We start from the raw sequence: 23,156 nt of genomic DNA, 5'->3' as shown, positions 1-23,156 counted from the left end.
ATTTTGAAGTCTCATATGCACTGAACTCTTTAAATATATTAAAAAGACACTGTAGTGTATAGGGTCAAATTGATCAGCGCCGCCCACAGGGTCGCCCATCCGTGCCTATCAGTGCCCATCACTGCTGCATATCAGTGCAGCATCATCAGTGCCACCTCATCAGTGCTGCCTATCCATGCCACCTCATCAGTGCCCATCAGTGCTGCCTATCAGTGCAGTCTCATCAACGCACATCAGTGAAGGAGAAACATTACCTGTTTGCAAACTTTAATAATAGAAACAAAGAAAAAACATTTTTTTCAAATGTTTTGTTCTTTTTTTTTGCACTATAAACAAAAAAAGAACACCCAGTGGCGATTACATACCATCAAAAGAAAGCTCTATTTGTGTGAAAAAAATAAAAATGTCATATGGGTACAATGTTGCATGACCACGCAATTGTCATTCAAAGTGTGACAGCGCTGAAAGCCGAAAATTGGCCTGGGCAGGAAGGGAGTAAAAGTGCCCAGTAGGTAAGTGGTTAAAATTATTTTTTACAATTTTTTTAAATTTTTTAAAAAAAAGTATTATTTACAGTTGTTTATTTTTTTACAATGCTATGGTGAAATATCAGGAGCCTACAGACCCCTGACCTTTGAGACAGAGAAAGGAGCTGAGCACACAGATTCTTCAATTCCTTTCTCTATAGCCTCAGCTGCACTGCAGATAAACAGGAGACAGAGACTGCTGTTCACTCAAACACTGAAGCATAGTAAACACAGTTTACTATACTTCAGTTATGAATGGACAAAGGAAAGATTGGTACAGATCACTCACTGTGTTCATTCACTAAAGCAAGGGGCCAGTAAATGACACACAGCAGAGGGGATGTGGGCAGGACAAGTAGCCAAATCTGTGCAACGGGAAAAGGGTTTGTGACACCTACAGGAACAAAGCCCTGCTGCTGCAGGGAGAGACACACATTGTTCCTGTAATTGCCACACACACACACCCCTGCCACACTGATTACCCTCCCTCTCCTGGCCACATCTGATTTTCGCTGCTGTCCATGCCCCCTTGTATGCCTCCCCTACAAGAGTAATGATGGTACCCCCTTATCGGCGGCCCTGGCCACCTGTGTCTGCTCCGTGGACAATGGCACTGCCTAGTCTCAGCTGCTGCTTCCAACTCCTGATTACCCAGTTCTCCTTACTTTTACTTACTTTTTGTCCCTTTTTGACACGTAATGAGAATTAATCTTTATGGCAGGGACAAAAGAAGTACTTAAAACATGAGTGAACTTCTCTGCCTTTCACATTCGATTCTAAAAAAAACAAGGCTTTCGTGACATTCCAGCAAGTTATAGACCAGTGCAGCGGAGGGAGGGGATAGTAACTATATGCTTGGTAGAAGTATAGGATGAATGCAAACCTAATGATTTGCTATGACTGGGAAAAGCACAGCTTCACAATAAACAAGCTAGAATAGGTACATACAAAGTTTCCTATTTAACGGGAAATACCGTTTCTTCCTAAAAGTAGGATAAAGGTAGTTCCCCATCACCAAATTATCTTGCAGTTTCCTATACGTTGCTGAATATTGCAATGTTTAACTAAATGCATTCAACGTGATTTCCTTTATATTTTTTATCTTAGCATAGAAACGTGTGTGTGTGTGTGTGTAGGTGTTCATGATCTAAAAGGATAAGTTCACCTTTTGTAACAGGTTACATGTTACACCCATATTCAGGATGTAACATGTAATATGTTACAAATGGACAGGCGCCTGCACAACCCCCCCTATCTCCTGTTGTGACAGCTAGCGGGGGAACTCTTCCCCCCAGCTAGCTGTCACCATTTAAAAAAAAGTGGCTGTGCAGGGCTCCACCCTCCCAGCTCTGTCACTCATTCACAGTGTTCTGTGAATGAGAAAACTACAAGATCCAGCAGCCTTTGCGGCTGTCGGCTTGTAGTTCTCAATTAATGTTCACAGCGCTGTGGTAGTTCATTGAGTCTTCCTGTCAGTATCGGCTTCCCCATATGAGGTACAAGGAGGCAGATACACTGACAGTAGGAGACCTGCATGGCATCAGCAATCTGCTGTTCGCTGACGCAATAATTTACAGGCTCCCAAAACTAAAAATAATATTTATTTTTTTTCTAAAAGATAAACTTATCCTTTAAATCATTCTGGGATTAATTTAAGTTGATTTAGTAAAGGCAAATAGGCTGTTTATTTTGGAAGAGAATTTTCCCTTTGCTTAGCAAATGTGGTGAAAATTCACCTTGCAAAAAAACACTCTATCAGGTGCAAGGAAAGTAAAAAACACTATTTTAGATTGCATATGATTGGATGATGAAAGTTAACAGAGCTCCAATTCATTTACTACGCTAAGGAAGATTTACAAAGTGCACATACATTCCCTGTGTGCATAGAACAATAGCTAGCCTAGACATAAAAAAGAATGTGGATAAAATCTTTAAAAATGCTAACAAAGGATTTGATTTAATAAAGGCAAATAAGCTGTTCACTTTGCAACGATACTTTCCTCAAAGCTTAGTGAATGAGCTAAAGCTCTGCTGACTTCCATCATTCAATCATGTGCAATTATTTTCTTTGCATGCCATTGGGTATTCTTTACAAGGTGATATTTCACAACATTTACTACAGTCTGGTGATAGTTCCCTTTAAAAAAGTGAACAGCCTATTAGTAAATCAACCCCAAAGAGTGCTCTACATAGGGAGCAGTCAGGAATTTTCAACTCCACAAAAATCACAGGAGAGATTAGACTGGCTCCTTTTATTTAATCCTTTACTTTATCATACTTCAAAGCACAATGGAGACACAGAGTGAAGAAAATACATTTATTATGATTATTACTATAATGCATGCAAATGTAAGTGTTGACACAAGACATAAATCTCTTTCTTAGAGAAAGTAAATATACTATTTACCAAGTTACAATACATAGTACAAAATTACAAAATATGGTACATTTGGTTTTCTAGTGATACATTTATATTTCAAAGTAGAATTTCACTTCTGATATGTATCCAAGAGGATGATATGTTACATAAAAGATAATATAATATAAGCAATTTATTAAGTGATTTAAACATAGCTTAACATTTCTCAACCATTAGTGCATCAAGATCAATTTGGGGACAGTTACTTTAAATAGAAAGTAATTAAATTGTTTTTATTGCACAAATCTATGTTTAGGCCCAACCTCTCTGATAGTCATGTTGAGTAAGAAACTAAAAAAAAGTCATATGTGTATTATGTTTATTGTGCAGAAATCTTTCTTCAACTGGAATAAATAAATAAATGAAACTAGATGTTAGATGATTGTGGGATTTCCCTGGACTAAAATAACCTCCCTGTGAAAAATGGTTCTAAGGCAAATATTGCAGGAGTGCTGTAACCTTTCCTTTAGAAAACTTTTCTTATATTGGAATTAATGTGTTAAATCTGTCTTTTTGGACACAAATGCTGCATTACCTAGATTAAGGTATACATTTAGCGACTGTGCACACGGCATCTATTGTAATTAAATAAATATATTTTATATATTCTGCAGGTTTTCTAATCCTGCTCTATTCCTAGTCTAGTCTAGTCCTGTTTAGCATAAGATTGATGTGAATGTTTTGTGATCACAAAGATATTTCAGTATTAGGATACTCATTAAAGGAAGGAATACCTTGTAACTTATGGCACAAAAAGAATGACAATCTGTCTAAATGTAAGGTTCCTGACTACGTTGTGGTCTTTTGCTTCAAGTGAAAAATGCATCACTAGATTGAAAAATCACCTTATAACAAAATCACATATTGGAATAAATATTTCTCTACCCTACTCAATATCGATTGGCAATGTTTGAATGACACAAGTGACCATATGTTTATATTTATACTTATTAAACTGTTGGGGGTATTCATGGCCACATTTTGGATATCCGACTGCCTTGCTTTTGCTTTTGGACAAGTAGCTGGCTGCTGATTTATGACCTACTTAAGTAATAATAGTAAAATGTAGAAGAAAGCAATTACTTTATACTTTTCAATTATGTCAACAAGGTATAAATAAATACAAACATGACACTGTGAAACACTTAAATTTTGTTTTACATACGATTTTCCTTACTACCCAATGGATGCTTTTTAATTATTAGTAGTAATAACTTTATCATGTTTCCTTTGTAAAATTATTACTTCTCACATAATTCATTATTACTGGATTCATGCCCAATATATTTGTGATCAAAACAACACATTTGACCAGATCTATGTTTTCATTAGTCTGCACTTGACTTGTCAGTGCAGTTGCTTTTTACTTTTTTTTTTATTACATTAGACAATATACATAAACTTATGCTTTGCCTAAATGTGTGGGAGAGAAGTCAAAGGAGACATCAGGAATGGAAAACATATTTTCAGGAAAGATAGAGGAAAACTTTGCCGGAAGATTGTCCTTTTTCAGAGGTGAATTAAGGTCTATATCTATGTTAGCAGGAGTCGCATCAACATTTATGTCCTCGCCTGGTTCCTCTGTTTGCCCAGAGAAAGGTTTTTTCCACTTTGGATCATTCATTTGTACAGATGGTGAACTTATATCCAAGGTGGAATCTTTTTGATAACTCTGTATCTTTGGTGGTGAGATTTTTAGGTCATTTCTAATTTGTGGAATGCTAGTATCTATAGTAGGGCCCTCTGTTTGACCTGGGAATGGTTCCTTCCACTTTGGCTCATTTACATTTGCAGATGGGCCATGTACATCTATATCTATATCATCTAATCCATCAGGTGTCAGCTTTGGACCAGAGATATTGACATTTGGGGCTTTTATTTTTGGTCCTTTGACATTGACAGAGGTTGGTTCCATAACAGTGTCAGGTGTACTTATTTGAGGGGGGGAAATCTTCAAACCTGGTGCTTTTATTTTACGGTCAGGTATTTCAAATCCAGGACCAGATATATTAGCAGAAGGTAGTGAGATATTTCCTTCTGTGTTTTCTATTGTTAATTTTGGTGCTTTTGCTTTAACATTTGGTACATTGATTGCACTTTCCAGCTCTGGAACCCGAACTTTCAAATCCGCATCTGGAGTTTTAAATTTTGGAGGTTTTACGCTAATATCTGGTAAACTTGCATTCAGCTCTGGGCTTTGCACTTCCATGCCAGCTTTTGGCAATGATGTATCAGGTGCTCTAAGTTTAACATCAAAATCTTCTGAACGAGATTTTCCAAAGGTTGGTATTTTAAATTTTGGCATAGTCATCTTTTTGTCTGAAGTCTTAAGACTGACATTTGGTGCACTAACGTTCATATTAGGTAATGTGGCACTGCCTTGTGCTTTTGGAATAGAAGGGCCATCCAGATTTGCAGACTCAAAGCCTAAATCAACATCTGGTAAGTTGCCCTTAGGATGAAACATACGCAAAGTTGGAAATTTGAATTTGGATTCTTTGACTTCTACACTTGGTGCTCCTATCTTTACATCTTTGTTACCAAGAGAACTTTGTGGTATTGTAATGTTTGGGGTTTTGACATTTCCGCCTGCATTTATATTAGGTTCATTAGTACTGACACCTGAAAGATTGAAAGAAGGCATTTTAAATTTGGGTGGATTTATTTTTTGCTCTGTTGCTTTCATGTTTACCTGTGGAGTATTTAAATCAACTTTTGGGGGATTCAAAGATCCATCTACTTCTAAATCTGGAGTCTGGACATTAGGACCTGTCACTTGAAAAGAAGGCATTTTTAACTTTGCTGCTTTTAACTGTACATCTGGTCCTTTAATATCAGCACTAGGTACATTTACATCCACTTCTGGAGTTTTGAATGATCCGTTAACGTCTATATTGGGAGCTTCAACCTTTGAACCAGGCATTTGGAAAGAAGGCATTTGAAATCCTGGTAATTTAAATTTAGGGGAATTTACATTTGTACTTGGGCCTTTAACATCAATTTTAGGAGCATTTATATCTACTTGAGGACCCTTTACAGATGCATCAACATCAGGAATGTGGACCTTTGGAGCAGATGTTTGAAAAGAAGGTAGTGGAAATGAAGGCATTTTAAATTTGGGTGCATTTATCTTTGCATCTGGAGCTGGAATATCAAATTTAGGACTGTCAACATTCACTTTAGGGGCATTTAAAGAACCACCCAAGTCTAACTCACTGCTTCCAACATTAAATTTTGGTGTTTTTATCTGAGCTTCTGGAACATTAACATTAACTTTGGGTGCATTTAAATCAAGGTGTGCAGATTTTAGAGACCCATCAACATCTATGTCTGGAGTTGCAATCTTTGGATTAGGCATTTGGAAAGACGGAATCTGCAATGAGGGCGTTTTCAATTTTGGAACATTTATATCTGCATTGGGACCTTTAACATTAATTTCTGGTGCATTTACATTTACTTCTGGAGCTTTTACAGATGCATCAATATCAGGAGTTTTGACCTTGGGACCTGACATTTGGAAAGATGGCATTTGTAGTGATGGCAGTTTTATATGGGGGGTATTTAGATTTGTGTCCGGACCTTTAACATTAATTTGAGGTGAATTCATTTCTACTTCTGGAATTTTTGCAGATGCATCAATATCCAAGTTAGGTGCTTTTACATTTGAGCCTTTCATCTGAAATGAAGGGAAATTAAATGATGGTTTTTTAAACTTTGGGGCACTTAGATCTGTTTCAGGTGTTTTTATGTTTATTTGAGGTGCATTGACATCTAATTTTGGGGTGGACAAAGAAGCATCAGCATTTATGTCAGGGGCATTAATATTTGGCCCTGACATCTGGAAAGAGGGCATTTTAATATTTGGTTTATTAAGATTGAAAGTAGGCATTTTCACTTTGGGACCCTTCACATCTGCTTCTGGGAGGTCAATGTTGGCCTCTGGACTTGAAATATTACCCTTCATATTTGGACCTGACAAATTCATGCTCGGTGTATTTACATCCAATTTGGGTCCTTTTAAATCTAGTGTTCCCGTTTTAAAATCTGGAGCTTTCAGATTCAGCTCAGCATCTGGAAATCCTTTTTTGCTGCCAAACCAGTTAAATGGACGCAATTTAAATTTTGGCTTTATATCTGCTTTTGGAACTTCAAGGCTCACATCTTCAGATTTGAGTGTAGGCATTTTTATTCCACCTTTAGGCAGATCAACATTTACATCTGGGCTGTTTAGTTTTGGAAGATTTATATCAGCTTTTGGAAGGTCAACATTGACTTCTGGACCAGTCAGTTTTGGAATATTTATATTACCTTTTGGGAGGTCAACATTGACTTCTGGACTTTTCAGTTTGGAAGCCTTTAAATCTAGTTTAGGTAGATCAAGATTAACATCTGGTCCTTTCAGTTTGGGAACTTTTATATCTCCCTTTGGAAAGTCAACTTTAACCTCCGGACCTTTTAGTTTTGGTGTATTCAAATCTAATTTTGGTAAATCTGCTGTAGGTAAGTCAACATTAACTTCAGGACCCTTTAACTTTGGCTTTTTTATGCCTACTTTTGGGAGGTCTATATTTGCTTCTGGAGTTTTCAGTTGCGGAATGTTGACATCTGCTTTTGGAAGGTTAATATTCATATTTGGACCCTTGAGCTTTGGCATTTGAAGATTAGATTTAGGAAGATCTATATCCACATTTGGACCTTTAATCTTTGGAATTTTGAAATCAGCTTGAGGTAGGTCAACAGTCACATCTGGACCCGTAAGTTTTGGCATTTGTGTGTTGCTCTTGGGAAAACCAACATTTACATGTGGAATTTTAATGTCAGGAATATTTACATCTGCTCCTTTTGGAACATGGATATCAGTTTTAGGAAGATCAATATTCCCATCCACACCTCTCAGTTTTGGAATTTGTATTTCAGGATTTGGTAGGTTAACATTTAACCCTGAACCTTCAAACTTTGGCAAGTTTATATCAGTTGTAGGAAGATCAACATTCATACCTGGAAATTTGGAGCTTTTTACTCCAAATTTGGGTAAATCAGCATTTATTTCAGGTCCGTTCAGTTGTGGGCTGTTTACACCTAGATCAGGAAGATCCACATTGACATTTGGACCTCTTACCATTTTGATGCCTGCTTTAGGAATGCCAATATTCAATTCTGGGCCTTTCAGCTCTGGAACTTGTATATCAGCTTTTGGAAGGCCAACATTTACTGCTGTACTTTGCAGTTTTGGAGAGCTCATATCTGCATTGGGTAATTTAGCACCCTTCACACCAATTTTTGGAAGATCCACATTAAGTTCTGGTCCCTTTAATTTGGGGCCCTCTAGGTCATATTTCAGTGTGCCTATATCAGCTTTTGGTAAGTCAATATTTACTTCTGGGCCTTTCAGTTTTGGACCTGTAATGTCTCCTTTTGCACCTTTAAACTTTGGCGGTTGTATGTCTATTTTTGGTAGAGCCATATTAACATCAGGAACCTGAACACTTGACATATTAGCTTCATATTCTGGAGCCTCTTTAACAATTTTTTTAGAATTAAAAAGGTTCAGTGAATGTACTTTAAACTTTGGCCCTTTAACATTTGGTTCAGCTACATCTACCTCAGGAGTTTTCACTTTGCCTGATACAGTTGGTGCTGTTAGTTCCACATCTGGAGCCTTTATTTTACCATCTATTTCTGCGTTAGGAAACTTCACACTGGGCATATTTACATCAGCATCAAGCTTCTGTTTATGTGAAATGTTAACTGAAGGTGTTTTTAAACCTACATTTAAATTCGGGACATTTGTTTGTTCTCCTGAAAAATTAACAGATGGCATCTGAATTTGAGGTCCATGTTCTTTACTTGGGGAACCTTTTTTACTTATTTGTGGTGCACTGATTTCTCCATGTACTCTGGGAGTGGAAAATTCTGAAGATGGAATCTCAGACAAATTATCCGATGAACTGTATGTATTCAATGTGTAGCTTGGTGTTGTAGATTTAAATTGTCCACCACGTGTGCCTGTCTTGGACAAATCTTGCATAGAAATTGAACCTTTAAGGTATCGTCGTATCTTAGTGTTGAAAAGATCATCATATGCTGACGGTTTAATTGCCTATAAAAAGGGCAAAATAAATGTTAAGTGTTCAGTTAGGCATAGCAATTATATAGTACTAAAAAAAAAGTGTATGACCTTACCACGCTGTCTGTTCTCAGAGTGTATGGGCTAAATTGAGGGAGTGACAAATCACTTTTTGTATGGAGTTGTAGACCTGCTTTGTAAGGTTCTGCAGCTTTCAGGATATTAAGCACCTCTGCCTTGTGTAGATTTTCAAAAAAAATGGTCGCTCCAAGAAGTTCATCACCTGGAAAAAGTTGCAAACGTTTAAACATTAGCAGAAAAACTACGCAAATGTCTCTGAAATATCAAAAAGGCCCACTCTATAAAATTCAGTATAACAGTGTATGTAGTGTGGTTATTTTACTAGGAGAACAGACCCATATCAGTTTGACAGATTTTAGTTGGATGTAGACTAGGAAAATGTATGTAGTTCCACGGCTTCCTAAGTAATAATTATTATTACTATATGATTCAATACAAGAGGAATTGGAGGGTCCTGCTTGTTAAAGCCTACAATCTAAATGGGAAGGTCAAGTGATACAAAAGATAATAACTTTGAGGGATGAGCTGACAGGTAGAGGCAGGATACTCATGTCTAAAGAGATGAGTATTCAGGGATTGCCTAAAATTAGATAGAGTAGGACAAAGTTGGGAAGGTGTTCCAGAAGATGGGAGAGGCCCTGGAGAAGTCCTGGAGGCAAACATGGGAGGTGTTGATGAGGAAGCTAGAGAGCAGCAGGTCCTGGGAAGAGCAAAGAGAATGGTTTGGTTGATAGTCTGAGCCAGGGTTAGTGATGTAGCTTGGAGCAGAGTTGTGGATGGTTTTGCAAGTTGTTGTTAGTATTTTGAATTTTTTTCACTTGGTGATTGGAAGCCAATGGAGGGATTGGCAGAGAGGGGTAGCAGACAATGAACTGTTAGTAAGGTGGTTAAGCCAATGAGGAGGAAGTTGTAATAGTCGAAGCAAGAGATAACTTGACATCACAAGTTACATATAAAAAACCTGGCTTAGGCTCAACACTCCACCAGTAATCTCATTAAGTAAAAACAATTTCATAACAAATGGTAATCTTAAAGCAGTACAATTACTTGTATCAAATTATTATTTATTTCATTATATAAAACACATAAAGTTAAAATATTTTGGCCAGATATGAATAAAATACATAAGGACATTAATTCCTACCATCATCAACTCTACTTTTTACTGATAATTAAACCCAGTAATCGTAATACCCAGTATAGTTTTTATTGATGTGAAACTATCGATTGTTTTAGTTAATCATTGTATTACTGGTTTGTTACACTCTATACAATGTCCTCTGTGTACCTTTTTTAAGTCCCAGATCGTTGATAATAGGGTCATCTTGTTTAATCCCAGCAATGACAACATTCCCATTGTCATCATCCAACATTAACGCATTGGAGATGCTTCCAGGTCGGCCTGTGAGGACCACCTTATTATTGCTTTCCATCTGATAACTCTGAAAAACAAAAAAAACTTAATCTGTAGCATTTTTTAACACAATACTCTACAAAAATATTATGATTTAAAATATTACAATTATTACCACATACAGTTTTCTTTAGTATTTTATTTGTCAGCATGTATAGGAACTTATAGGAAATTTTGAGTGAGGTCCCGTCTTGACATTCATACCAGACTCTTATCAAGGGTAAGGTTCACATCTGTGCGGGTGGTTCCTGCTGCAGGTCCGCATGCCACACTCACTGGAAATTGCTCCTGCACTGGGAACTGCAATGCATTTGTGGTTCCCTTGCAAGCTGTGATTGCAGAAATGGTGCAGGGACCAGAGCCGCATCAAAGTGAACCTAGCCTAAGGGTTTGCTATTCATTTTTGAGGGGAAAAGTCATCCCATTTTTTTACATGCAGTTCCCCAAAGATGAGGGTTGTGTAAAGTTTTGGACTATACTACAGCAAACATTAGTTTAGAAAGATAAAAATGTTGGTATTTACATTTCCTTGCAGGCTTCTTTATTTGTAAAAAAAAAATGGCATGGGGACACACTAAAAGATCCCCTAAAATACATTCCAGACCTTAAAGGGTCTAATATGTATGCTGGGGGTGGGATCCCCATGCTATTAAACAAAACAAGCCAGCAGAGAAATGTATACTACCAGCAATTTAAATAGTATTTTTTCCTTTTTAAATATCAGTTTTGCTTTTTTAAAATTTGTAAAATTATGGCACTTCAGAGGCAGGTTAAAGCCATCCCCTGGGTACATTTTATAAAGGAAATTGGTTTATTTGTTGTTTCACCTCAAGCATTATTTATTAACATTTAAAACTTGTGCGCTATTCAGCAAATGTCCCACAAACAGAATACAGGTATGGTCAGCTCATTTGACAGCTTTATGACAGCTTTATGGAAGAGCACATTGTACATTTAGTTGGACGTTTGACATTTCTCAGTAACAGGTGAGCTGTCAATTCTTTTGGAAGTATTTACCAAATACAACAAACCAAATGTCAAGAAATGCAGAATGAGAATGTTGATTTTATTAGTTAAAGCACTTTATGGTTAAAGCAGTATCAAACCCTCAGCATTTTTAGCTTAATGCTACTGTCTTCTGCTTTCCCAGGGCTGCTTCCCTGAACTTACAGTGGATAGTGCAGTCTGCAGTTAGTCTGTTAACTTGGAGAAGGGAGGGGGGAGGAGGGAGGAGCAGGGTAGTGCTTTGCCAGCTCAGGCTATGGGGCTGTGTGTTTCTACTGATGGGGCAGCAGTCATTGCACCAGCTTAAACTGGATCATAGGCAAGGATTAAAAGATAGAGAAGCTGCATACTCAGAAAGTGATTAAATCAGTTGCTAAATGTGCTTTAAATCAGAATCACGCTAAGGTTATCATGTTGGCAGATGGACTAAGGACTTTTTTTTAAGAACATTTTTGTAATGTTTACTGAATACATACTTTTTCAGTGTTAAAAAGCTGAATTAAACCCCATAACACCCTCACTACTTCCATCTCCCCACTACGGCTCTCAACACCTCCTCCTAATACTCTCCCACCGACCCACATGCCACCACTAACAGACCCACACGCTCTTGCACATCCCGCTCCCATGCCACCTTTCTCACTCTTCTTCTCCTAACCGCCACGGACATCTCCCCGAACCCTGGTCCCTTAGCACCTCACTCACCCACTAGGCACCCTCCTACTCCCACAAACTGCCACAACCCCCTCAACCTAATACCTGTCCCCCTCCTCCCCACATCCACCCCTCCATTCTCGGTTGCACTCCTGAACGCCCAATCGGTTTGCAACAAGCTCACTGCCATCCATGACCTCTTTATCTCCCACTCTCTCAACCTCCTAGCACTCACCGAAACTTGGATCCAAGCCACTGACTCCACCTCCCCTGCGGCACTCTCCTATGGAGGTCCCATCTGGACCCATTCACCCAGACCAGGCGGTCGTAGAGGTGGTGGGGTCGGCATGCTCTTGTCACTGCTGAGCACCTTCCAGGTCCTCCCAAACCCCCCCTCTCTATCCTTCTCCTCCTTCGAGGCCCACTGCATCCGGCTCTTCTCTCCCACCCCTTGCAGTAATCAATCAGCCTCCTGGACCCGTATTCTGCCTCCTCGACAATTTTTCTGCCTGGCTACCCTTCTTCCTCTCCTTTGAGCTACCCACCATCATCCTTGGTGACTTCAATATCCCTATCAACGTCAACAACTCGGCTACATCCCAACTCCTCCACTTAACCTCTTCTTTTGCACTCACACAATGCACACAGTCCTCCGCCCACACCGACGGGAACACCCTGGACCTCGTTTTCTCTCATCTCTGCACCCCCCACAACCTCACAAACACCCCTTTCCCTCTCTCAGACCACAACCTCATTACGTTCTCCATCTCCCCGTCCTCAAACACCTCCCCCCCAAATGTCAAACCATCACATCACCACCAAACGTCAAACCAAACATCACCACCACCACCACACCTAACATCCTGCACACTAAAACCTCCCCAACACTCCACTCCTTCAGCCTTGCTACCACTGATGAGGTCACTAAGGTCTTCTCAGAAGCCCACCTCACCACTTGCCCCCTTGACCCTGTCCACACACAACTCCTCTGGTCTCCCTCCTCCTCCATCCTACGCTCCCTCACCCACATCTTCAATCTCTCCCTCTCTACTGGCGCATTCCCCTCCCCCCTAAAGCACGCGCACATCACTCCCATACTCAAAAAACCCTCTCTGGACCCCACCAACCTGAGCAACCTTAGACCCATCTCCCTGCTGCCGTTTTCATCCAAACTAGTCAAGCGCTTAGTCTATAATCGCTTAAGCTCCCACCACAATGACAACAACCTCCTCAATCCACTACAGTCTGGCTTCCGTCCCCTACACTCCACTGAAACCGCCCTAGTCAAAATCACTAATGACCTGCTAACCGCCAAAGCTAATGGCCACTACTCAGTCCTCCTACTCCTCGACCTCTCCGCGGTCTTCGACACAGTTGACCACCCCTTCCTCAATAAACTATACTCCCTTGGCATCAGAGACTCTGCTCTCTCCTGGCTCTCCTCCTATCTATCCCAACGCTCCTTCAGCGTTACCTATAACGCTGCCACCTCCCCCTCTCTCCCCCTCTCCAAGACTCTGTCCTCAGGCCCCTTCTTTTCTCCATCTACACCTCTTCCCTTGGCCAACTGATACTCTCCCACGGCTTCAACTACCACCTCTACGCCGATGACATGCAAATCTACCTCTCTACCCCTCGCCTCACCCCTTCAGTCTCTGCCCAAATTACCTGCCTATTGAACAACATATCAGACTGGATGTCACTCCACTTCCTCAAATTAAACCTTTCCAAAAACCAAGCTCCTAATTTTCCCCCCAGCCCGCACCCCACCCCCTCACCCTCTCCATCACGATCAACAACGCCAACATCAGTCCCGCCCCGCAAGCCAAAGTCCTAGGTGTCACTTTAGACTCAAATCTGTCCTTCCAACCCCATGTCCAATCGCTGGCAAACTCATGCAGGCTCCACCTCCGCAACATCTCCAAAATACGTACGTTCCTAACCCCAGACACTACTAAACAACTCATTCACTCACGTACAAAGCCATTCATAACACTGCCCCAAACTATCTCACCGACCTGATACCTAAATACCACCCAACCCGTACTCTTCGCTCCTCACAAGACCTCCTATTTTCTAGCTCCCTGGTCTCCTCCTCCCACGCTCGACTGCAGGACTTCTACAGGACTTCCCCAATCCTCTGGAACTCACTACCCCAATCAGACTGTCACCTACCCTCCTCACCTTTAGGCGCACACTGAAAACCCATCTCTTCAGGGAAGCCTACCCCACCCTCACCTAACAGCCGATCTCCTCCACTCCTCCTACCACTCCATCCCCCACAGCCACTTCCTCCTGTACCACTATCCCCTCCCTCCTAGATTGTAAGCTCGAAAGAGCAGGGCCCTCGAACCTCTCGTATATTGTTTTGTTACTGTATTGTCTCATGTACTGCCCCCCACTATATTGTACAGTGCTGAGCAAACTTTTTGGCGCTATATAAAGACTGTATAATAATAGTAAGAATAATAACAAACATTTTTAAAGCGGTATTAAACAGAATCCAAAAATATAATACATTACAGCTTACCAGTCATTAGATGTGGAGGCTGCATTAGTTTTCTTTTTACCCTTTTTTTCGCCTGGTGATCTAGACAGTGCCTATGTTCTGAATGAAGGAGCAACAAAGACCTTTGGACAGCAGCATTGTTAATCAACGGGGAGGGGAGTGTTAGATGGACTAATACAGAGGTGTATCTAGAACCTTCAGGGTCCCGGTGCAAAAAACCTTGACCTCCTGACCCCTGGCGTGGGCCCTTCCCTCTGGGCCAAGGGGCCCTTCCCACTGATCTTGAGGCCCTTTACCCCCTTGATTACGGTCCAGCAGCAGGACCCTTTCACATGTTCTGCAGTGGGCCCCACTCCTGTCATCTTGGGCCCCCCCCCCCCCACAGTGGCAGAATGCCAGGACCTGGTCACAAGTGTGACCTTTGCGACCCTGGTAGTTTTTCCACTATTGTCTGTAGTGTTTATTTGTATTATTTTATCTAGAGGGCAGCAGGACCAAGATAGGAGGGGCAACATATAAAAGAACTGATACCCTTCATTTTCCTCCTGAAGCTGCTGAATTCCTGCAGGAGGGAGAAGAGGAGAAGCGGTTGCAGGAGGGAAATAGAAGGAATCAGTTCCTCTATATGCCAGCCCCAGCGCCTTTACTTTCCAGGTGTACAGGGGAGTCGCACAGGCCCATGGAGCATGGGGAAGCTCACAATTGCAACCCCTGCAGTTGCGCCCCTGTTGTCATATGGAGGGGTCATGTACAGGGTCAGTCATAGATTGGGGAGGGGGGGGTCATAATATATGACCAGTGTAAGGATCAGGGACAGAAGGACAGCATGGGCTCTGTGATAGAGGAGAGGGGTTACCAGTCTCTAATTGATCCCCAAGACAGGTGCTCTTTACCCCTCCTGCTGATTGGTGAAAGGATCAGTGACAGGAGGGTGAAGGAGGCTCAGTGATAGAGGGGGCAGGGTTACCAGTCTCTAATATCCTCCCCCATGACAGGTCCTTTTTACCCCCCCCCCCCCACACACACTGACTGGTGTAAGGGTCAGGAGTGCGGATCAGGCTCAGTGACAGGGGGGCAGGGTTGCCAGTCTCTAATCCCCTCCTCCATGACAGATCCTATTTTCCCCTCCTGTTGACTAGTGTCAGGGGGGCGAAACAGGCTCAGTGACAGGGGGCATGGTTACCAGTCTCTAATCCCCTCTCCTATGACAGGTCCTCTTTTCCCCTCCCACTGACTGGTGTAAGGATCAGGGGCAGTAGGGCGAGTGTAAGGGTCAGGAGTGCGGAGCAGGCTCAGTGACAGGGGTTACCAGTCTCTAATCCCCTTCCCCCATGACAGGTCCTCTTTACCCCTCCCACTAACCGGTACAGTATATGGCTCAGGACAGGAGGACAGCACTGTCCAGAGCAGCCACTGTTAGCTCCTCTTCCGCACTACTGGACTGTTGTCTCACCCTCTGCCCCCTGCCTTGCTCCCTCTGGGGCTCCAATGCACCATGTTGCGCTCCAAGGAGTTCGGGTGGTGGATCAAAGCAGATCAGAGCAGGGAGGCAGTGCAGGAGTTTCTGAGGCGCCAGCATGACGAACTGGACACCACACACACTTGGCAGCAGGATTTGGATAGGAGAGGTGGCATGTAGAGGAACCGATGCCATCCATTTCCATCTGCAGCCACTGAATGCCTGCAGGAGGGAAAGGAGGAGAAGCGACCTTTCAGTGGCTGCAAGAGGAAAGGGAGGGCATCAATTCCTTTACATGCCACTTCTATCCAGGTGTACATGGGATCTGCACAGGCCCCCTGGAGCATGGGCCTGGTTCGCAATTGCGACCCCTGTAGGTACCCCCCTGAACTAATATGTTGAAGTCAAACTCCAGCTAACAATTTTAAGCAGTTACAGCAACAGTTTTTTTCCTTTGAGATAAAGGTTTTACATAAATTAATAAAATCTGTCCATTGCAAGTACCCCTGTCAGTTGTAAATGGTTTGCCTCAACCCTTGAAATGCTACATATGCAGAATAGCTTGTTCTGTTGAAAAACAACAGACTTACTGACTAGATCACCAAGTGAAAATAAAGGAAGCAAAGCCTAAAAAGAAAACTAATGCAGGCACTGCATCTAAGAATTGGTAAGCCACAATGCAATAAATAGTTGCTTTTGGGTTTATTACCACCTTAATGTTAAAGTGTTACTAAACCCACAATGGTAAAATCAGTCTTTATATGCAGTAAAGCATGCTTGTTATACTCACTGTGGAACCTAAGGGGTTAATCTTCTGCTTTGTCTAAAAAGGCTATTTGATCCTGACTTCTCTGCTCCTCCTCTTGTTCAAATATCCACGTCCTATGTCCTGTTAAGACAGACTGAGCTGTATCCATTTGCATATGCTCAGTTTGGTGTGTATTGCTGGAGAGGTTTTTTTTTTCTTGGGAGAGTGCATGTGAGCACCACAGGGCCAATCAGCACTGTCCAGACAGAGGTCAGGGGTTTTGCATCCTCCTAGAAAGAAAACTCCTCCTACTAGCTTTAACCAGTGCTCTGCTGAACACTGTTAGAAGTCACAAAACTGCTCTAACTGCTGATGAGAAAAGGTATTTAGAAGTTTATATTTACTAAAGTAAATACATTTTCATGTTCTGTGTACTGTGGGAGAGCAGACAGATATGGTGCATGCAGGGTCCTGGGTTTAGTAACACTTTAAACTGGCCATACATACATGGATCAAAATTTGGCCAGTTCAGCAGAGACTGGCCGAATTTTAGTCCATGTAGGGGCAGGCTGGTTGCACAGAAGTAGATCTATCAATCAACTTCAGTACAGCCACTTTGTTGGCTTTTTCCCGACCTATAATCAGCAGCACTGATCAGTGTATTCTGAGGGCAGGGAAGTCTCCTTCTTGTCAGAATACAACTCAGAAGTGATTTTCCATCCACCTTAAATGTGTGAATGGGGGAATCTGGTCATTTTTCTTTTCATTCAACTTTCTACAAATTTCCTTTAGATTTACCACAACCATATGATATGAGGTCAAACCAAAACACTTTTAATGCTTATGCAATCAGACAGGCTCCTTGTACTACATAATTGAAGGTAAAGCTAAAGAAATTGAATAAGAAAATTGTAAAATGTATGGCCAGCTATGCAGTGGGTGCATAGTGAGGATGACTAACTAAAGTAATACAGGCTGTTCACCTAGCAAAATTATATATTCCGCTGAAAAACGTACATTATCTTTGCAAAATGAATGTTTGTGAATAAAGTGAAGCTGTGTTCACTTTGAATGCATAATTGCATGCAAGAGAAATTTAAAAAAAATCTGCATTTCCAAATCATATATTGGGAAATGGACACTGGCCAGAAATCCCTGCCCAGGCATAACCTCATTTAACTCCAATAAGCTGTGTCCTTAGGTAATATGTGTGCGAACAGATGTCTCTGTGAAGAGCTTCTTGTGTGGGCCTAATATTTTCTGGCCTAAAGAAGGGAAGTGGAGGAAGCTGTCGAGGAGCAAGAATCCTCTGTAGATGAGTCTTTGCGGGATGAATTTTAAGGTTCAGGGCTGTTGCAAACACAGAAGTTCACATTGGGCTTACTGGTGGATATGGTGTGCACCAACGTGAAGTTACCAAATCCACCACTACATCCAAAAACCTTTCCAGTGCATCATCACTTGTAGGACGTGATGTGTGCTGATTAGGCTAACCCAGAGAAGATGTTTTTACCTCCAAAGAAATTTGCTTAGCTGTACCCCATGAAAGAGGAATTATATAAAAATAGGGTACTCTGGAAAGGGCTGTTGTATCAGGTGGTCAGTGCACCTATTCCTAAAGGTCAGAAGTCTCACAGCAAGGTTCCTCCTTTAACTGGCTAAGGACCATTCCATAGGGAGTGTCAGTATTTATTTTGGCGATAAAGCATCAAACTTTATGTGGATGCTACCTGGTCATTTCTTCACACAGGTACAAAGTAGATGTTCACACCTCTGCAGACTCTTGATTTGGATGAAAGGTCTTGCAGGCGAGTTTGAAGTGGGGTCTCCCTATTCTGTTTTTGTGTTTGGACATGTTGCCCTTGTTACTGTGTTGCCCACCCCTAATATCAGTGCTTTGAGAAAAACCCAAGTACTAAGGATTATAAAGTGCCCTTAGCCCTGTGATGTACTCATAGAAAAGGATTTTATCTCTAAACCAAAAATTATAATTTCTGACAGCACATTTGGATATTCAAAAGTGAGCACAGCTTTAATTTATTCACCAACATTCACTTTGCTAATTGAATATAGATTTTCCAAAATGAACACTTTTCCAGGTGAACAGCCTGTATTCATATAGCAATCATTCTGTGTGCCATAGAAGGTAAACTGTTAAATATTTAATATTTCTGTAAATTTGTCACATTTATGAAGTGATAACTTTTAATTAAGAAAAAAAAGAAGGATCAAGCAATCTAATATTTCTGTACATAATTCAATTTATTAAAAGCCTCTTTCTCTTCCTCTGTTCACCACATTTGTTTTAAAGTTATTCAAAACTAGGCTTTTTCTATCTCAGCTTCCAAGCCATGCTATTGTTTTCCTAATTTACTGACCTATAAAATAATTTTATCTACTTATAGCAGGACAGTGACCGAATTTAGGAAGACAACATCCTGGAAAGATAAAAACACAACTTTTTCCAAGGCTGAGGGCTACTCTCCAAGACTTAGACTGGGAGGGAATATTGGCATCGATAAATTCTTCAAAACAACTATGTCAACACACTGCAAAATATATTCCTATGGGCAACAAGTTTAAAAGACTAAAAATAAAACCTATGTGGCTCACAGCCAAAGTTAAAAAAGCTATAAATGATAAGAAAGGGGCTTTTGAAAAAAATAAAATTAAGGCACACTGTCATCAATTTAATTGTTACAAGGAATACAACAGAATATGTAATATGTAAAATGGAAATGAAGGCCACAAAAATTCAAAACTAACGACAGATTGCAAAAAAGAATACGACAAACCCAAAGAAATTCTTCAAATATTGTAATAGTAAAAAGGTCAGGTCTGAGCATGTAGGCCCTTTGCAAAATAATCTGGAGTGGGTAACTAGGGACAAACAGAAGGCAAATTTATTAAACTGTGGGTATATTATTGTGTATATGGGGGTTTTCTATTTCTATGTGTGTGTGGTTTGTTTTTTGGAAGTCTTTTTATGTTGATTGAACTGGATAGACTAGTATCTTTTTTTCAACTAGATTAACAATGCAACTCTATGTAAGATAATGAGGCTGATTTACTAAAAGAGTTGAGAATCAGCACAAATTCCTGTTTACGTATTTACTCTGTACATGATATATATATATATATATATATATATATATATATATATATATATATATATATATGGCTATTCAAAGTAAACTGGAATTTGCCTTGGTACAACCCACGTACCAAGCTATTATTAGAAATCATAGCAAATCCAAAATACCTATTTATAATGTACTGATGTCGGTTCTCTATTTTTAGGTTATTCTTTAGTATACAGTATATTCTTTAAGTCATCACCTTGTGACAAATTAGCTTAAACCTTGGTTTACGTTGAAGTTTATGTTAAACCAAAGCTTTTGTTTAGTTTTGGACAGATTAGGGAAGGGTCAAAACCGCTATCAATTTATTTTTATGGTCTCTGTTCTGCTGGGTCGGCCATACGTGGTTTAGCAAAGACAGGCCAAATTTCGATCCATGTATGTGTGGGGTGGCTGTACAGGAGTCGATCAACCAATCAACTTCAGTACAACTGTCCTGTTGGAAAATTTCCACTCGATCAGCAATGCTGGCTATAGCCGCAAGCAGTGGTCTGTTTATTCTGATCACGGCAAAGTCTCCCCATTGTTAGAATACAAAGGTGCAGCTAGAGGATTCCCCCATCCACATTTGAATGTGTGGATAGGAGAATCAAGTTATTTTTTTTTTTCGTTCAATCTGTCGTTTTTACGCAAAAAATTAATAATCTACAGACTGCCTTAGAAATGTGCCATAAAAACATTTGTCCCTAATGAAGCATTTCCTCATGCCTCTTGCCTTGATGAAAATTCAAAATTTTCTTAGTGACAATGACCACCAGGACCAATGGAGGGGCAAGTTTACCAAGCAGGGACACAGTAAACATGTGACAAAGACCACTAACATACTCTACACAAAATTAAAAAAACAGAAAAAAAAGTCTGAGGCTATAATGACACTAGAGATGAGCGAATTATTCAAAAATTCGATTCGGCTGATTCGTCGAATTTGCGGGAGAAATTTGATTCGATGCAAATTTATTCTCCGCGAATTTAACTTATTAAAAGGGTTTCTAGGCTTCAGAGAGCCTTTATATTAGTGCAGAACACTGTACCTTTAATTTAAATGCCCTTGGAGTCTGCTGGGGAAGAGAAATAATACTGTCAGTCAGTATGACATGCAGATGAGTGCCGTCGATCTTAGAATCACCGCACACTTCACTCATTTGGGCAGTCACGGGGCACGACTGAAAAGAAGAAGAAGAAGAATGAAAAGAAGAAGAAGAAGAATGAAAAGAAGAATGAAAAGAAGAGGAAGAAGAATGAAAAGAAGAATGAAAAGAAGAAGAAGAATGAAAAGAAGAATGAAAAGAAGAAGAAGAATGAAAAGAAGAAGAAGAAGAAGAATGAAAAGAAGAAGAATGAAAAGAAGAAGAAGAAGAATGAAAAGAAGAAGAAGAATGAAAAGAAGAAGAATGAAAAGAAGAAGAAGAAGAATGAAAAGAAGAATGAAAAGAAGAAGAAGAATGAAAAGAAGAAGAAGAAGAATGAAAAGAAGAAGAAGAAGAATGAAAAGAAGAAGAAGAAGAATGAAAAGAAGAAGAATTCCAGTACAGCAAAAAGTGTATCTGCAGAGAGCTCCGCTATTTCTGACAGTTCTCTGACAGTTCCTTCACATTTACAGCGGTTGAAACATTGTATCTATTTATTTCCGAATAAAAACATCTGTATCCTAAATGGAAACAAATAGATACAATGTTTCAACCGCTGTAAATGAACTGTCAGAACTGTCAGAAATAGCGGAGCTCTCTGCAGTGACACTTTTGCCGGCTGATCGGGGAAAATTCGATTTGTGCACCCGAAGTTTGCTAAAATTCGGATTCGATGCGAATCGAATTTTTCCTGATATTCGAAACGAATTCCACTTCGCCAAGTTCGATTCGCTCATCTCTAAATGACACCTTTTGCACCCAGCAGGTTTTTTTTAGATCAAGATTAAGAAATACAATATGCATTTTGCTCTTTTTGCAAACTTGTTCTTGTCAAGAGGATTTACCATGTTGGAACAGACTACATATTATAATGTTTAAATGTTTTTTTCATCCGCCTATAACACGTTGTGTACAGTTATCAGGTAAAACAAATGTCAGCTGTCATCAGTTTCCAATATTATCACAGCGATGTCAAGAATATCACATGCACATCACAAACCACTAAATACTTGAGAATTATTTTTGTTACATTTTCTGTTACTTTCCAAGGAAGAGTTATTCACTTACCATTTTGTATACAAGATCACACTTGACTGGGTTTATCTCTCATATCTATAAAAACAAAAAAAGGCAGCAACATTAACACTGAAAAAACCTGACCTACTAAAAAAAAAAAGCATTCCAATATAGTACAAATGAAAAATTTCATATAACTAAATTGTCACGCTGAACATTGTATGTAAAAGTGTATGAATTTTTTTTTTATTATAATGTAATTTCTTTTACAAGAAGTGTTTATTAGAGCAGATTCACGCATGTGCAGTGCGGTTTGAAGCGCAGGTTTCACAGCTAATAGACACAGTAGTTGTTCAGCAGTTCAGATCAGGTTTAGATCAGGTTAAGGTGAGGATTTTATCCTGCTTACAACTGATGGCATGTGCTGTTTACAAACGGTTCCCATAGAAGTCAATAGCCTGTAATCCTCACCTGAATCAGATGGCACTGCTCAGAAATCATACAGGACTCTTTTTCAATCCACACTGAATCTGCACAGAATTGACACCACCAGTGCACCAGACATATGTGAACAGGCACCATAGGAAGCAGTGTTATTTCACATGTCATGCGAATTGGATGTGGTTCAAACCACATGCAATCTGCATATATGTGAACCGGCACTAAAATTTGTTGCAGTAGTTGAATTAGGAAATATGGTGTAGTATAACAGAAAAGACTTTGGGCTTATTCAAATGAGGCACATAAGTAGGAAATAGAACATGCTCTATCATCTTAGGCAAAAATCCAACTGCCGGGGCTCAATCAAATAATTCAATATGTAAAGCATTAGGTGGAATCTTGAAGCTGTCAGTATAATCAGTATTAATGTGGGTGTGTTACAGAATTAGTCAATATCCTTAACACTTTACCTAAATAAAGCAACAGCTAGATAATTGAACATATTAACATAAGTAGACTGAAGGAATTTCTGCATGTGAAAGATGCCT

At 40.1% G+C, this 23,156-nt stretch overlaps 1 protein-coding gene across 1 annotated transcript in view; it reads right to left on the bottom strand.

Annotated features, from left to right (window-relative positions):
• Positions 1-2,764: 2,764 nt before the first annotated feature.
• LOC149458739 (uncharacterized) overlaps positions 2,765-23,156 on the bottom strand; it is a 41,380-nt gene continuing 20,988 nt past the window's right edge. The window contains exons 2-5 of the mRNA XM_089681759.1: positions 22,219-22,263; positions 10,383-10,536; positions 9,130-9,296; positions 2,765-9,046 (exon numbers count right to left, since the gene is read on the bottom strand). Of these exons, the coding sequence (XP_089537885.1) occupies positions 4,349-9,046; positions 9,130-9,296; positions 10,383-10,536; positions 22,219-22,221 (5,022 nt within the window). The 5' untranslated portion in view covers positions 22,222-22,263 and the 3' untranslated portion in view covers positions 2,765-4,348. The remainder of the gene's footprint in view (positions 9,047-9,129; positions 9,297-10,382; positions 10,537-22,218; positions 22,264-23,156) is intronic.

The sequence above is a fragment of the Staurois parvus genome, unplaced genomic scaffold (genome assembly GCF_062004578.1).
Source record: "Staurois parvus isolate SC_StPar_1 unplaced genomic scaffold, SC_StPar_1.0 ptg000277l, whole genome shotgun sequence".
Taxonomy (NCBI): Eukaryota; Metazoa; Chordata; class Amphibia; order Anura; family Ranidae; genus Staurois; species Staurois parvus.
The sequence above is the reverse complement of the archived record's forward strand: the minus strand, read 5'-3'. Positions and strand labels throughout refer to the sequence as shown.